Below are 15846 nucleotides of genomic sequence, written 5' to 3' on the forward strand. Positions count from 1 at the left end.
AAAGAAAGATTTTCATAATGATTCAAAACATCTCTGACTCTGAATCTCTGACTTAAGCCAATATGGTACTGGTTCCTATACAACCAGTACCTACTGGACCGAATCACAACGCAGATTTTGTTCCCTTATTTCAGAGCCACTTAAATGTCTGAGCTTGTTGACTGAAATATTCACCCTCTGGTGCTCCGAAACAGACGTTACAGGCAACTGAAGCATCACTGCACGTGCCTTCGCCAGCTAACATTACACTTGCTTGGATGGCAGCAGGTAGCCTGCCGTTAGCCAGTAGCTACCTTAAACACAGTTAAAATGCCTAAAGCTAAATGGTCTAAAGTGTGTCTGTATTTCACTCAAAAGTATGCCAACACTGGGACGTACAAGAAATGTTTGAAAAAAATTGTGTGTAAAGGGGGGAACACGTCAAATTTAATGAAGCATAGGGCGATGCATGCAATACACTTCAAAGTAGAGAGATGCACCACATTCAACTGTGTGTTGTGCCTAGTGATGGGGAGACAATTATTGATCCCGACCCTTGCAATGTGGAGACCACTGATGATGACAGCAGCGTTTCCTCAGGTTTGTATATGCAGGACATGCAATTAGTCAGCAGAGGTGTCTTATTTTGGAGAAGACATTTCTACAAAAGAATATCTGAAGTTTGAAGCTGGAGTTAGTAGAATAACAAGAATACCAACTCAAAATTTATTTTGCTGTTTTTAGCACTGCAACTGTTATTTAGTGTTAAATTATTGTTTTTTTTGGCCACACTGACACATCACCTTATACTTGATATGAACCTGTTAGCGAATAGTTATTTATTTCCAGCAGTTACGGAGCAACATTATCATTCATGTGGAGTCGTGTTTGTGTCCACCTGGTGAATGTAAGTCCAATATTCACTCTTTTAGCTCTGTTTCTGCTCTCTACCAGCTCCTGAGGGAAATATCTGGCTCTTTAGCTGATAAATGCTCCACAATGTTCACCAGCTAGTCTACAGCTAACTGTGTCTGTTTGCCATTTAATGCTGAGCAGGTAGTGTACAGTAAGTTTTAGAGCTTTTTCTCTGATAACAGCTGCCTGTTGCTGCCGAAAACGACGCTAGCGCTGAGAGTGAACTAAAACAGTAAAGTTGCATTTGGGAACGATAAACAATGAGCTGAAACTCAGCAGAGTTGCTGATAATTTTCTGTAGATTCATCACTACGAATGACGCCTCTGACGCACACAAAAACACATAGTCACATGATAGATGGTACAGCTGCTTTAAATAAAGGTTAAATAAAAATATATATAAAACAAATGTCTCCGTGTTAACATTTGACTGAGGGATGACTCAGAGAGGGGGTTTTGACTCTTCACCTCACTCAGTATCTTTGCCTCATTTCACCTCTCCCACGCTCCACTGGGGAGGCTTTTGGCTTTCTCATTTGGCTTCGTGCTGATGAATATCCATGTCTATTACAAACCATATCCTGTCATTTTCCCATCAGTGGAAATCATGTCTGGAATGATGAGTTAAATTACTGAGGAGCCCAGTGAATATTTCATTCCCCTCTTTCCCTTGTAATGTTCATCCCATCTGAATGCGGCTTTTTAGATTGATGTCTTTACCTTTTTCTTTTTATCTGTTGGCATACCAGCAGCGTTCAGAGCAGCAATCCTGTCCTCTATGTAAGAGACCTTGGGATAAAAAGAAAGAAGTGGCTCCACATACTTGTACCATTTTTATCTTTATAGAATAAAACTATTATGCCAACTGATCTTAACTCAGCCCCTGGTTTTGCCTCACCTCACTCTGGGCGCTCTGGACATCAGCAGCTGCTTGGGCTACCTTGTCCTCCAGCTCAACCAGTAAGGCTGTTGAGCCTTTGAAGCTTGCCTTTGATCCCTCCTCCAGGGGGCGCCACTTTCTCTCCAAGCTTTCTGTTGAATGGTTTGTCTGTAAAAGTAATGTTGAGGTCAGAGAGGAAACTCTGTGTTTACTGGTATCTCACATAAAAAATATGATCAAACATTTATTTTAACGTAGAATATCATACTGTATTAAACTCAAAGTCATTTATTTGAGTGTAATATGTTTTTAAAGTGTTTACTGGAAGGAAAAGATGATGATTTCCCTTGAAACCTTGAAAAGTAAACACAATGAAACACTCATATAATAAACAGCAAGGAAAACAGTTTTTAAAGTAGCCACAGCGGAATGCAAAGCTTGGAGCAATTTGTGTGTTTCCTGCAGTAAAGTCTTTGAAGCTTCTTGTGTTCAGCATTTACAACATTTGACTGAGAAGAAAATTTTGATCTATGTCTATACACTGCTAGACAGAGACTGTTCTCACCAGAATTATGACAGTATCGCTCGTTTGTTCAAACTCTTAAAACAAGCTATGTTTAAATTTACTGACATGTGTCCTCTCATGGTCGTGTAAATAATGACTCTCCTCTCTCAGAAGCAAAGGTGGAAGTAGCATGACATTGTTATAGCACCTCATAACCTCTTACAGTGGAATTTGGGTCTGATAGATCTTATTCCTCTGTGCCGTAGACCTCTGTTTTTGTCCAAAAACTATTAAAAACACATCAATGAGCTACACTGCTGTTCCTTCAAGAGATGGGCTTGGTAGTTTGTTAGATAAGATATATCTGACTTTGGATAAACACATAAGACTTGTAAGTAGGATGAGTTCATTGTTGATTTGGCTCTGCACATGAGATTTGTTGACAGTAAGAAAAACCATAGTAAATTGCTGGCCTTATCCTTTAAGGGTGAAAGATAAGAAAATGCTGATATGGGTCATTTTGAAAGGCAATGACAATTTATCTTGTTGACCTAATAGTTTTTGAACATCCCAACGGCAATCTTATCTGAAAGGAGAACAGAACATAACATCCATAATGATTTTAATGAATTTACCCAAAACAAAACACTCTATGTATATAATACTACTAATAATATAATAATATAATACTAATAATTATATAAAAATGTGTATCAGCTGCACAAAAATAGAAAAAGTTGTAATATTCTCACTTTTGCTCTGAAGTCATAACATTTCAGGCTAAAAAAATGTGTTTAGGGTGTTTTTACTGCTCTCAAATGTAAGTATGTAAGGGTTAATGATTGAAGCCAATAATACGAAAACATTGATCTTAGTAGCTGTATAATATAACTTAACCTGACACGTTAAAAAAAAACGTAATATTTGTTATTTGAACAGCAAGAGTAACGCTTCCATAAGCTGCATATCCTGTAGTGGCAAGTTGTCCTTCATAGTTTACTTTAGCCAGCGAAGGAAAAAAAAAAAGAAGAAGAGCAGAACAGAAAACAAGGGCTTCTGGGAGATCAAAAGGTCTGAAACAAGAACAAGACAGTCAGACGGCCAAAGAAAAACACCAGCTTCACAAGTCTGTACCTTATCAGTTTAGAAGTTCACAGGAGTGTATGAGTAGAAATTTAGCAGTGTGTTTTCAGCCAGTGTTACATAATACTTTAAGTCCTTACAGTTTTATATAAAAATGGGGTGTGTTGTTTGCACAGATGTACTGTTAAGTGGTGTAAAAAGGAAAACTACCATTACTCACTAAGGCATTGTAGATTTGTTACTTTAGAGGAAAAAATGCCTGTAAAAACAAATCAGACAACCTACCACAGCAGCTAAGAAAGAGCAATTTTCCTAATCCATTCCCTGCTTCAAACAATCTGGAAGCGATGGTTACAGAGGAAATGTAAACAACAAGGCTCAGTAACTTGATTTATGACTACAGTATGCGCTTGAACTGGATTGTAGCAGAGAGATGGTATGGAATTTCATCAGCCAGGGTATTTTAAAAGTACAAAATCTACAAAAGGCCATATGTGCAGTGTGTAAGTTTCTGATTAACTTTCTGGCATAAAGTGAAGTGTTGATCCAAGTATGAATGCTTGTGTGTCAATATAGATTTGTTCCTCTGCTGATGTGTAGCTAATTCATATCTCTACCTTCAGAGAGTCAGTCAGCTCAGGCTGCCTTTCCTCGAGTCTGGAGAGGACAATGCTTGTTCTGGATGTGGGTCTGGAAGGGATCCTGGTAGCCTTGGCTTCTCTCTCTGGGCTCCTCCATACTGGGATCTCTTGGGATTTTTCTGGCCTATTGGAGTCCTCCTCATCAGAGAGGCTGTGGTCGCTGATGTTGTCTGTCATCTCATGCAGCTTCTGTCTTAGTTGCTGCTCCTCTAGGTCCACTTCCTCCCACTGAGGAAGAGGAGAGGTGCTGTTTGGCGTCTGAAGAGCCTTGTTGGTCTGTAAGAACAGAGTGGAGAACATGTGGCTGAGAGAAATGAACTATGCCATCAGTGAAAGTTTATAAATAACATAATTACTTGACAGTCAACCTGATGGGAATTATTAGAGAGATTTAAATGTTTTGCTTAGGTAAAAGCAGATCACATAGCGCCTCAGAAATTCAGCACTGATTGTGTTTTTGTGGGTTTCCTTTGGGTCCACAGTCCAAGTACAAATAGGCAATGAGGCACTTTTGTAGCCAAGGAAGCTGTCACTGTAATCGCAACATCCTCGTTTTTTCCGTGTGGGGACCTTTCCCATTACCAATCCCCATCTCTCTCTTTCCCCTCATATCCTGTCAGGTCTCTACCGTCTGCTACCCAATAAAATCATAAAATGTCCAAAAAAAATACTTGGAAATCTAGAGAGTACAAATTCATTGCTAAACTTTCTCTGAAACAATGATTGTCCAATCATAGCAACCATAACTAGGCACAACAGACCTATTAAGCTTGGACTGTCTCCATATACTGAAGTAGTGTGCATGGGACTGTAGCAAGTGGCAACTACCACGGCTTGAGGTTGAAGTCAATGCAAAAAATGCCTGGCTCCAATTAACTCACATTCAAAAAGCGTCAACTTCTCTCTAGAGATACAAAGTCAATAATTTCTTTTCAGCGTGCCATTATGGTCTCAATCGCTAAATTTGGGCCCTCTAGTAAGTGTGCTGGTGGTCAATTTGGAAATTATTGCTACGTTAATAAGATTTGGAGACTTATAATAGCTAAGTTTAATGTTACTTGATTATGATACCTGCCCCGTTAGCACAATTTAGCTAAAGTAGCTAACATCAGTGCAAATACTGATGACTGCTCCCTATTCAGATAGCTAGCAGGCTGCCATTTTTGTTTTGATTTAGAAACAGAGGTGTAACCCGGGAAAAGGATTAAAAAATTTTTTAATCGTGCAGCAGACAGAATGTTTTTTCATCCACATTCCAGCTGTCAAAATGGTGCTCATCGACTAACACAAGAAGCCTGCTTTTGTTTATTTCTGTTTGAAATGAAAGAAGACTCATTGTTTCAAAAATTAGTAAACTCTTTGAGTTGTAAATCTGCTACTGTTAGCACTGTAAACTGCATATGTGCAGTGCAAGAACAGGGGGCTTGACAGACATAGCAAAAGTAACTAAGGGTGGCGGGGCTTAGCGAATCGGCCCATATGTGACCGATTGCGATAGACTGTTAATTTATCCAGCTGTGTTGCCCTGCTTTCTCCCCAATGCATGCTGGGATAGACCCCTCTCCGCACCATGCCACTGACATCTTTGTGATCTTGAATAAGAGATCATACTTGGAAGAAGAGTAGATCATACAGTAGATAGATGCATGAAAGCATGATGATAATTATCCTGTCACTATACTAATCAGATGGTCATTAACACAGACCCGTGTTGCGTGCAGACTGCACTCTGACAAAACCGGCAGAACATGTGCTAAATGCAAATTGATTTAAGCTGTGGTTTGCCACAAGAGAGGGAAATCATGACTCTATCAAATATTGCTCTCATTTGAAACTGAATAGCCACTAATTGCCATGATGATACTGGTGTGGATTTCAGAGCTCACGTCCCAATTAAAAACAGACACCAAACCCACATGAGACATGACTGTTGATGAGACAAGGATGAATATCAGTAACTGTGTACCCCTCTTCATTATCAGAATGCTTGAGCAATGAGCTGCAGATAAATAATTCATTATTAGGATGGAAATATCCTAAATAACTAAACAAACAAATAAAAAAAAAAACATCCTGTTAATCTTTACCAGAAAGTTAGAGGAAGGGCCACGTGCATTCATGAGATTGAACTGTTGACCGTTATATGGCTACACTGGGAGCATTTATTAATGTTATTAATGATATAAAGTTGATTTGGCAACATTTTAACAAACTTGCATCTAGCAGACAGGTATTTCTGGCCATGCTTAAACCCTCTGTAGCGCTGAGGGGAACAGCGGTGTCAGTTCATAAGTCTCTGCAGGTTTGTCACTATCAGAGACATCTTTCAAAGTGCAAGCAGTCATTTGATCCAGTGTTAATATAAATATATTGATTAGTGCAGCTTTTAAGTGTAGGCTGACATCACTGTTCACTCTTCACCAACTTACTCACTAAGCAGAAGCAAGTGGAAAGAAACACAAAGTACTAAGCAGATCATCACAGACCTTGTGGTTTTTGTGCAGCCTGTGTAGCCCCAACATATAGCCAGTATGTATAAATAAATAAAATAATAAATAAAAGTTTGTGTGTTACATTAGCAAGCCTTATAAGCTCCAACGGAGAGACAATGTTGTACATGAAAAAGAGATTTATTCCTCTTCTGCTGCAGTAAACACAGCACACGAGCCTGTTCATAACTTTGTTATATTCAGGCCTGGTGAACAGTGACATTAAGTGTGATAAAAAGCAGGGCTACAGCTATGCACTGACACTCCCCCGCAGACACAACACATACCAGAGAGCCTCTTGTAGTACAGCCACTAGCTCAGCTGCAACACAGGCACGAACAAAGAAACTCTCTCAAAGCCTCATTAATGTGCTGGTGGACTCTGATGGTCAATGACACTCTAGGAAAACATTTCCTCTTCTTGATTTTATTTGTCATTGTCTTTCATCTAGCTTTTATTCTTTTTTTAAATCAATTTGGTTGGTTTTATTATTACATTTTGATCATTTTTATTTCTCGTGTGCCTTAGTCTGAAATTTTTTAACTGTCTACATCTGTTATGTCTTATTATCAATATGTCAGTCATCTGTGAAGCACTTTGAATTGCACTAACCTGTATGAAAGGTGCAATACAAATTAAGTTTGATTGACTGATTGAACAGATATCTGAAACACATGTTATCTGAATTGAGGGCCTGAGGATAAAGGGTGTTGAATGTTGTACAGATTATAAAGTCCCTTGGGGCAAATTTGTGATATTGAGCTATATAAATAAAATTGACTTGACTTGACATGTGTTTTTTAAATGGATTTACCTGGTCGGATGTCGGGGTGACCTTCTGCTCTAATCGGTTCAAGAGGGCCTCAATGGCTGACATGCGTCTGTTCAAGTCAGTGATCTGAAGACAGACGGAGAGACAGACTACTGTAAGATGAGGAAGACAAATAAGCAAGACATATAGTCCACAGATTACATAATAGTGGTGGATTCAATCTCTAAGAAACAGCATGTCATATGATATCAATTTTACTCATGCTGAACAAATCAAAAGACAAATTGGCACCGAAATATATCTTTCAAAGACAGATGGCCTTCAATTTATTTTGCACTTGATAAAGTTCATGCTGCACTTTCACATGTTCTCATCAGAGTCTGAGCTCTGAGCCAAATCACCTCATCTCCAAATCTGATTTCATAATAATTGAGAGGTTCTTCTCTGAAATGACCACAACAGTCCAGAGTCAATCTTGACTGAAAGTTAAAAAAAACAGAAAAGAAATAAAATGATATAATGCTATGCAGTTTTTCTTCAGGCGAATGTGAAATATAAGAAATGTTCACTTGGAAAACAGTCGTAATGTAATTTTACTTTTCCCAAGTTGCCCCTCAGAGCATAAAGAGTCATATTCTAGTCAGGAAGTCAAGCAGACAGTCATCTAATAGATCTTTGATTTAAAAAAGATTTTCTTGCCCTGAATTGTGCCTCTCAGACAACATTTCCTACAAGAGTATGTCCAAAACGTACTTCCCTTCCTACGATTCCCACATTTATTGAAATGAAAGCATGTGAGAAGTTTAGAGGGAAAAATCACTATTTGGTGGAGCTGTTAACAACTCATAGACATGTGAAATGTGACCCCGACTACACACTGCTTTTTGTAAGACGTCAAAAGCCAAAAAGGTTGGAAACCACTGGTTTCATCTTTAACAATGTGTTGTATTTTAAAAGCTTGTTATATTATCCATTGTGTCAAATCTTCATCTGAAAAGTAACTAAAGCTGTCAAAAAAATGTAGTGGAGTGGAAGTATAAAGTACAAGTACCTTAAATTATACCTTTGTGAGTAGTGCTCACTGAGTCGGTGCACTATGATAGATTAATCCATGATAAGCACCTTGCCTTTGCACCTGATGAAGAGCCAGTTGGGATGTGAAAAGTTATACTTTTTTACTCCATCTAATATGTAATACACGAGAATATTTTAAGGGAGCATCCTACAGCGTTGCGAGTCTTTTGAAGAACAGAAATTGTCTGTTTTGTAAAGAAAGATCAGATTAGCAATATTTCAGTCATTTCATGTGATGGCAGTTTGGAGTCGTCTGCTCATGTAGCAAGATCACTGTCAGTCAAATCTGTTTAGACCACATCAAGATAGTCCTGAAGTAGCAGATTAGCCGAATATCTGAGTGCACACCACTAGATGTTTCTTTTCCCATGTGTTTGGCTTTTACTGTTGCTTATTTAGTCATGAACATTTAATGGTATATACAGAAATACTTGATTTGAATGCTTTTATGGGCTTTAAAGTGACTATAAATAACTGTTTGATATATTCTTGGCTACGTGTATTTGATTTGGTGGGTGGTTGGTGATTAGCTTGACACCAAAATCTTCCTGCAGGTGTTCAGTTGGGTTGATGATCAACAATATGATTCACATCCTTTTTATCAAAACATTAAGTGAGCACTTGATCCCTGTGTGGAAGAATGCACATTTGTTATGTCTATCTGCTCATTTCTTCACATTTTCCCTTTAATTTGTCACTTGTCTGTATATTAAACAAGTAAACATACTGGAACTTCGATCTACGCCATTTTTGCCCCACATGTGCTCTGTCCAGAGTCTGTGCTTGTTTTTGACTCATCCTGATGTTTTGTTCGATAAACATTATCCAACTGCGTGTACGTCACTTTACTTTCAAGCTCACTTGTCATCTTGAACGTGTTCCAAATCAGAATCGAGCCAGCATGAAGTAAGCTTGGATGTCGCAGCCAATGAGAAATGTCACGGCTGTTTTTGATGTCTCACAGGCACATGTCCAGGCTGTTTGTTTTCTTCTGTATCTTGTTTGTATTGCCCAGCTACAAGACCAATTTACCATGACATGAAATATCAAAGGTGTAAATCAGCATAAGGCCAGGGGGGGACTGATAACACCAGCCCTGTTTTTGTCATGGCTGCCTTCCACCGCTGACCTTAATCACTTCCTTTGTTTTGATATTCCTTATCTTTAAAGAGTTTTTGATTCGGATAGTCCCAGTCATACCTCAGTAATTAAACATAAAATATTCAACTTGAAATAATCAACTGAAAGACACATGGACTCAAAACTGGAGGACATATTAGGACACATAAGGATTTCTGAAAACAGCAAGAGAAGCAGCTCACTCAAAGTCAGTCAAACTAATGGTAAACAAAGTCTGTTTATTATTTGCTCCTCATGAACAGATCAGCAACAGTTGTTGTGATCCTTTCCAGGGACTGAGTTTTACACTAACACATAAATAGACACTGATGTGATGTATGTTACCTCCCTCTGATCTAGCAGCTGTCGCCCCTACATCACTCAACGTGTCAGTTTGATGAACTCGTGTGTGGATGGGTGTGTGCGTGTGTGTGTTGTTCATTCCCAGCGTTGGCCTCGGATATCAAAAGGAAAAGTCATATTGTTAGCTGTTTGCCTTGAAAAATGTGACTCCGAACCAAATAAACAACATTTTGTTATATTAATGGTTGTACAGATCATATCAGTCAGAGATTTGTGCCAAATTATTCCTCGCTCATGAAACCCAAACAGATCAAGATCAAGTTTATAATTTTAACAGTATTGTTTATTGTCTTATCCTTTATCCCCCACATTAATGAAACGAATTTTTGAGGCTACGGGGACTTTACAACTTTCAAGTTTAATACTGCTATTGTGATGGTAATATTTCGAAATGTCTCAAGATCATTATATGTTTAGTTCCTTTGTTCCCTACCAACTAGACATATAAAAAATGAATTGGGTTCCTTGATTTCAGTGTCTCTTGGTCTTGACTTTTAAAGTACGCCAAGGGAAAAATAATCCTGCACATTAAACTTTTACAAACCATCATTAAAAGCAATGAGTTGTATGCACATTAGTAAAATTGATTAATATCAGACACAATATCTTTGCAGAGATGGGAACTGATTATGTAAGAAGTCAGAACACTGTTTACAATAACCATCACAGTTCTAATTTTTAATGTCAAATTCAATCAAAAAGAAAACATTAAACTTGGATTTATTAGTGTCCCAAAGCATCTGCCAAATGAATGAAATATAATGAGAATTTCATATAATGATTGAGAGACATTAATAAGACCTGTGGTGGAGGGTTCGCTGAGCTCAGGCTCTCCTGGGATGTGTGGCTGCAGGGACCAGGATGAGACTGGTAGAACAGGTAGGGTTGGCTGTGGATGTCCTCTTCCTCGGAGTAATCAGGGCCGGGCAGATAGATGCTGCTGCCTCGGGGGCCACCAGCACTTCCACTGCCACATGAGGAGTAGCTGAGTCGGGAGATGGAGCGAGATGGGATCGTTCGGTTGTCCGGGTACGCAAGGTCATCTAGAAAAAATTGTATGATAAATAAACTGAGCAACAGTTTTTCACTTTTTTCTCAGTAGAGGCATAATTCATCCTCATGGCTGCAAAAAAAGTATCATTGAAAATAATTAGGTGTATTTTATTTCCGGTCTTAACCAAAGATATGCCATAAAGTATAATAAACGAAAACAAAATTTTTAAAACCACATCTGACTCAGACCAATCAAATATTAATAGAATATTGGATTGTATTTCCCCCAGACATTGTGGCTACAACAGTCCAGCCAGACATGGTCTTGTGGTCCACAACAGCCAAGCTGGCATATGTTGTGGAATTGACAGTACCATGAGAAGTTTATGAGAGGAAAAAGACCAAATATTCTGAACTGGTAATTGAAGCTGCCCAGAACAGCTGGAAGATCAAGATTTTCTCTGTAGAAGTGGGATGCAGGGGATTCGTTACGACATCTACGATCAGATTATTGAAGAAAATGGGGGTGAGGGGTCGCTCCCTCCAGCAAGCAATCACTTCCTTTTCAAATGCTGCAGCAAAAAGCAGCATTTGGCTTTGGATTAAAAGGAAAGACAACAACTGGGCTGCAAGATGAAGATAGGAGGGTATGGAACTGAGGGCGGTGTACCTGGGATGTCAGGTATCACCCTGTAGCCCTGTAGAGATATCATGGGCTTATCAATGAAACATCAAAGAAGGAGGGTGCCCACCTGTTGACCTAATGACGTACCTACTCTCCCTCCCATCACTCCAATCCCTCTGCCAACATCAAGAGTGCTGATGTACCACAGGGATTGAACCATCAAGTCCTATTAGCTTTACTAACAATGGTTAGCTTATAATGCATGAATAATATGAATAATAATACAAAGCAAATGTTTATGTTTTCACTTGAAAAATGACTAATTAATAACACTAATAAAGTTTTTCGTTCTGAGCAAAATCCAATATGAGCATCAGCATCCCTACTGGCTTCTGTCAAATGTGACTCAGTGTAGTGGCTCTACTAGACTCTCCTTTTGTGTACAGGCTGTACCTCCAAATTCACTATTTTCATCTCCATGTACTTTAGTAGTGATTGTTGGAACCACACAGAAGATCTGAGATGTGTTTTGTCCTTTCTTTACCTTGTTGTGGAGCCAATCCAAGGTCCATCCTCCGGCTGAGGTCAAGTCCAACATCCGTATTGAACTCCATACTTTTGCATTGCTCCTCCAAAATCTGTTGGAAAACAAAGGCCATGTCAGCCTCAGCAAGCATCGACTCCCTCACAGCTACGTCCGTGACCGTGATGTCGTTGGAGCCTGGGGCCTAAGAGTGAGACGGAGAGAGGTTAGTGCTACAGAGAGCTGAAGAGAAGCAGTAACTTCTGTGTTCTGCTCCAAAAGTAAGAAAAGCTCATTCAAAATATTATGCATATGATGATGGAAGTATCTGCTTTGGTAGTTTTTTATGGGAGCTGTATCTTTCTGTGCTCACAAAGTAATCACAAATCACAAAGATTTCAACTTCTGATAGCGAGTGCTGTAGTGGAGCCAGTTTGTTTTAGAATATGGAATAACTCCAGGAACATGCTTCATTATTTCAAAAAGCCAGATGATGAAAGAAATGATGAATCAGAGACTGCACTGAGTTACAGGAGCTGGTGGGACAGAGGCTAGACAGGAAATGACATCAGCTCTCAATTAAACTGCTCACATTAGCAACTGATGCTACCTTAGGCTAGCTAGAAACTTAACATACAGTAGATATACAGTATATAACAGTATATCAGAGAAGGAGTGGGTGAAAGCAGTAGTGAGGAAATAATAACTAATTAATTATTTACAATAATTTGAGAATTTCCAAACTTACAGTTGCTTAACGTTTATTCCAAGCTACAACTTTTAAATTACAAGAGAAACTGATTATGTGTTTACATGGTTAGCAGAGTAGATGAAGTTGTCAGTCACAGTAAAATCATTAATGGTGGCACACATTCTCATTATCGATTAATCGACTCATTTATTTCCTCAGTTCAGTGATGATTTGTTTTGTCTATAAAATGTCAGACATAGAAAAATGCCATTTAGAATTTCTTAGAGCCCATGGTGACATCTTAAAATGTCTTGTTTCGTTTGATCAACAGTCCAAAATCCAAAGAAATTCAGTTCACCATCATGTATGACACAGAAAAGCTTAAAATCCTTATGTTTTAGAAGCTGCAACCAACAAATGTGTTGTTAAAAAAATGATGATTATTTGATAAACAAAATAGCTGCTGATTATTTTTTAGGCCAATGGATTCATTGACTAATTGTTGCAGCTGTAATCAGATTTGTTTTCATAATATAACACTGAAGACTTAATAATTTATTGCCAATGTGACACATCCATTGTGACTTGGTTTTGTGCCACTTCAGTAAAATATTGTCTGATTATCCTATTAATAAGCTGACGGATGTACTACTGTCTGTGCACACAAGCGTCAACATCTAGATGTACACAATGACTGTATTGTGGCCAGATAGAAGAAGAATGAATGAATGAATAATGGCTGTGCTCAGCACTAAAATATCTTGCCAAACCAAAGACTGAAAACAGAAACAAGCTGAAGGAGATGCAGACAGACAGCTCCTTTTATGAAGGCATGCAGATTGGTTTGGTTCTAGGAAAAGCTGGTTCTGTGTGGTTGTCCAGCTTCTACCTGATTGGATTGTCCTCTTGATTCGATGGAGTAGTCCAGATCCAAATCAAAGGGATCGACAGTTAGCCGCCTTTTGGTCTTTTTCATCTTTGAAGAGCAGAAAAGGAAACACCATCACCAACAGAAAAGAAGGAGTAAAGGGGTAAGAAAAGTGATTAAGATAAGGTAAATACTATGTCGACCTGAACAGAGGAGATGAAGAAGAAGTTCTTGTATGTATGCTAACTTTTGAACAAATTAAACAAAAATTTGGTCTGACTGATTCTTCTTGTCTTATGTATTATTACCAACAATGTTTAAGAAGAAACTCAGGGATGCTATTGCCACTGCCTCCTGCTCAGAACATGTCCAAAGGTACAGTTACCAGTATGTATTGATCATTAACCTGTGCAGCACCCAATGCCTACTGCTCCACCCAGCTTCCATGGGAATGGGATTACAGACTGGGAAAATATATGGAAATCAGTGTTTAAGTTCAGTAAATGTGTAAGATATAAGCTAATTCAGCATAAAATTTTGATGAGATCTTATATGCCAGTTTCTGGTTTGCCATGTAGTATGTCTGCTGGACCAGAAATTTGAAACTCATTTCAACTGTCTTTTCATGCTGAGATGTCTCTCGGCAAAATAATAATCTTGATAAACTGCAAAGACTGCAAACCCCTGTTAAAGGGGACATATCAGGCACATTTCCAGGTCTATATGTTTATTCTGGCGCTTTACTGGAATATTTTTGCATGATTCACAGTTCAAAAATTCCTTATTTATCTTATACTGATTCTCTATGCAGCCCCACAGTTCAATCACTGTCTGAAACGGGCTGTTTTAGCTCCTGTCTCTTTAAGGCCCTCCCTCCTGATGAGCCCACTCTGTTCTGATTGGTTAGCTCCTGGAAGCCACTTCCTCCTCAGATTCCACTTCTTTTTCTTGTTCTTTACTTAAAATGGAAACGTCTCAAATACATCATACATGTTTGAGCCCAGATACGATATGAAATATGAGAGTGGACAATGCGAACAACCCATGGAACAACTTTAGCAACACAGATTATGGAACGAACGGCCATTTGTGGGGATGTGGTAATGAGCTGATGTCAGTTTGATGGGGAATTAAGGGTAACTTTGCAAAACAGAGCGTTTAGGGCAGGCTGAAACCCTGGCTTTTGACTTTTTTACATGTGTTCACCTCATGTTTTGAAACTTTGACGATGTTTAACATAGACATCAGACATTATAATAATATAAGAATGACAGAAATCACAAAAAGCATGGTTTTGGCCTCGTTAGCCACTTGGCGGACATGGTTAGGAATTTGGAAACACACCAACCCTTGTGGTATTATCACATCAGTTGTTCTGTATGTACTTCACCCCCATCCCTCCCTTGTTATGTCCCTGTTTGTTTGTGATAATTTGTCTTTTAAGTAAAAAAACAGAGCCATAATAGAAAAAAGGACAAAAAAGGAAGTTCTTAACACTGCAAATTACCTCTAATAATAGAACACAATTGTCTTTATAGTGTGACAGGCGATTACCATAAACTAAGCAGAATGTGGAAGAACCAATACGAGAGTCATTAAACAAGCAATTAGTGTTTTTATGCATCAAGCTGTTTCTGTGGCTCTGTAGCTGGGGAAAAAAGATACTTAATTCTAAGATTCATGTGCAGGTCCTGTGTCATCAGAGCATGCACCTGACCCAAGAATCCTTGAGCAAGATCCTGAATCCCAGCAGCTCCATTTCAAATTCTCTGAGTGGGCAAAAACTTCAGGAAAGTTTCCCTACATAGATCTATGAGGTGTCTCAAGGGGTACTACACTATGTGAACAGTAGAGGGCACTCTGTCTAAATGTGAATCAAACAGGGAGTGCAGGAAGAACCTCTTGGCCTTCTTGTAGTCTGTCTTTTTGTAACACACATCAAACGCCTCAGTCATAGAGAATGTAAACAAAACCTTAATCAGTAGTCACATTGGAAATAAAAAGAAAGCGTTAAGAGATCCAGCAGAGCCCAGAAGTCCAGTCAACATTTTCCCCCCTTCACCAGTTGCTGCAGTGATTGAAAATAAACAAAGCGTAGCTCCTAAATTACACAGAGACTGTGGTATAAACAATAGTAGCCTGGGTTTTATGATAAATTCCAGTGGACTCGGTGCCCTCTCAGGAATGGAACCAGAGGGTCTTTCAACTTTACTCTGACTTTTTTTATGTGTGCAATTATGTATGACAGCCTGGTATTTACCCACAACACACAGCGGTGAGTGCCGGTTCGACCGTGCCTAACCTTAGTCTTCACCAGCTGTCAAAG

General features: G+C 38.9%; 1 protein-coding gene across 2 annotated transcripts in view; it reads right to left on the reverse strand.

Annotated features, from left to right (window-relative positions):
- Positions 1–15846, reverse strand: part of mlphb (melanophilin b) — a 43504-nt gene that overhangs the window by 3888 nt on the left and 23770 nt on the right. For both annotated transcript variants that reach the window (XM_067602898.1, XM_067602897.1), the window contains 7 exons: positions 13542–13628; positions 11983–12166; positions 10622–10863; positions 7307–7390; positions 3980–4279; positions 1793–1942; positions 1615–1683 (listed from right to left, as the gene is read on the reverse strand). In XM_067602898.1, the coding sequence (XP_067458999.1) occupies positions 1615–1683; positions 1793–1942; positions 3980–4279; positions 7307–7390; positions 10622–10863; positions 11983–12166; positions 13542–13628 (1116 nt within the window). The remainder of the gene's footprint in view (positions 1–1614; positions 1684–1792; positions 1943–3979; positions 4280–7306; positions 7391–10621; positions 10864–11982; positions 12167–13541; positions 13629–15846) is intronic.

This window comes from Thunnus thynnus, chromosome 11 (genome assembly GCF_963924715.1).
Source record: "Thunnus thynnus chromosome 11, fThuThy2.1, whole genome shotgun sequence".
NCBI classification, from domain to species: Eukaryota; Metazoa; Chordata; class Actinopteri; order Scombriformes; family Scombridae; genus Thunnus; species Thunnus thynnus.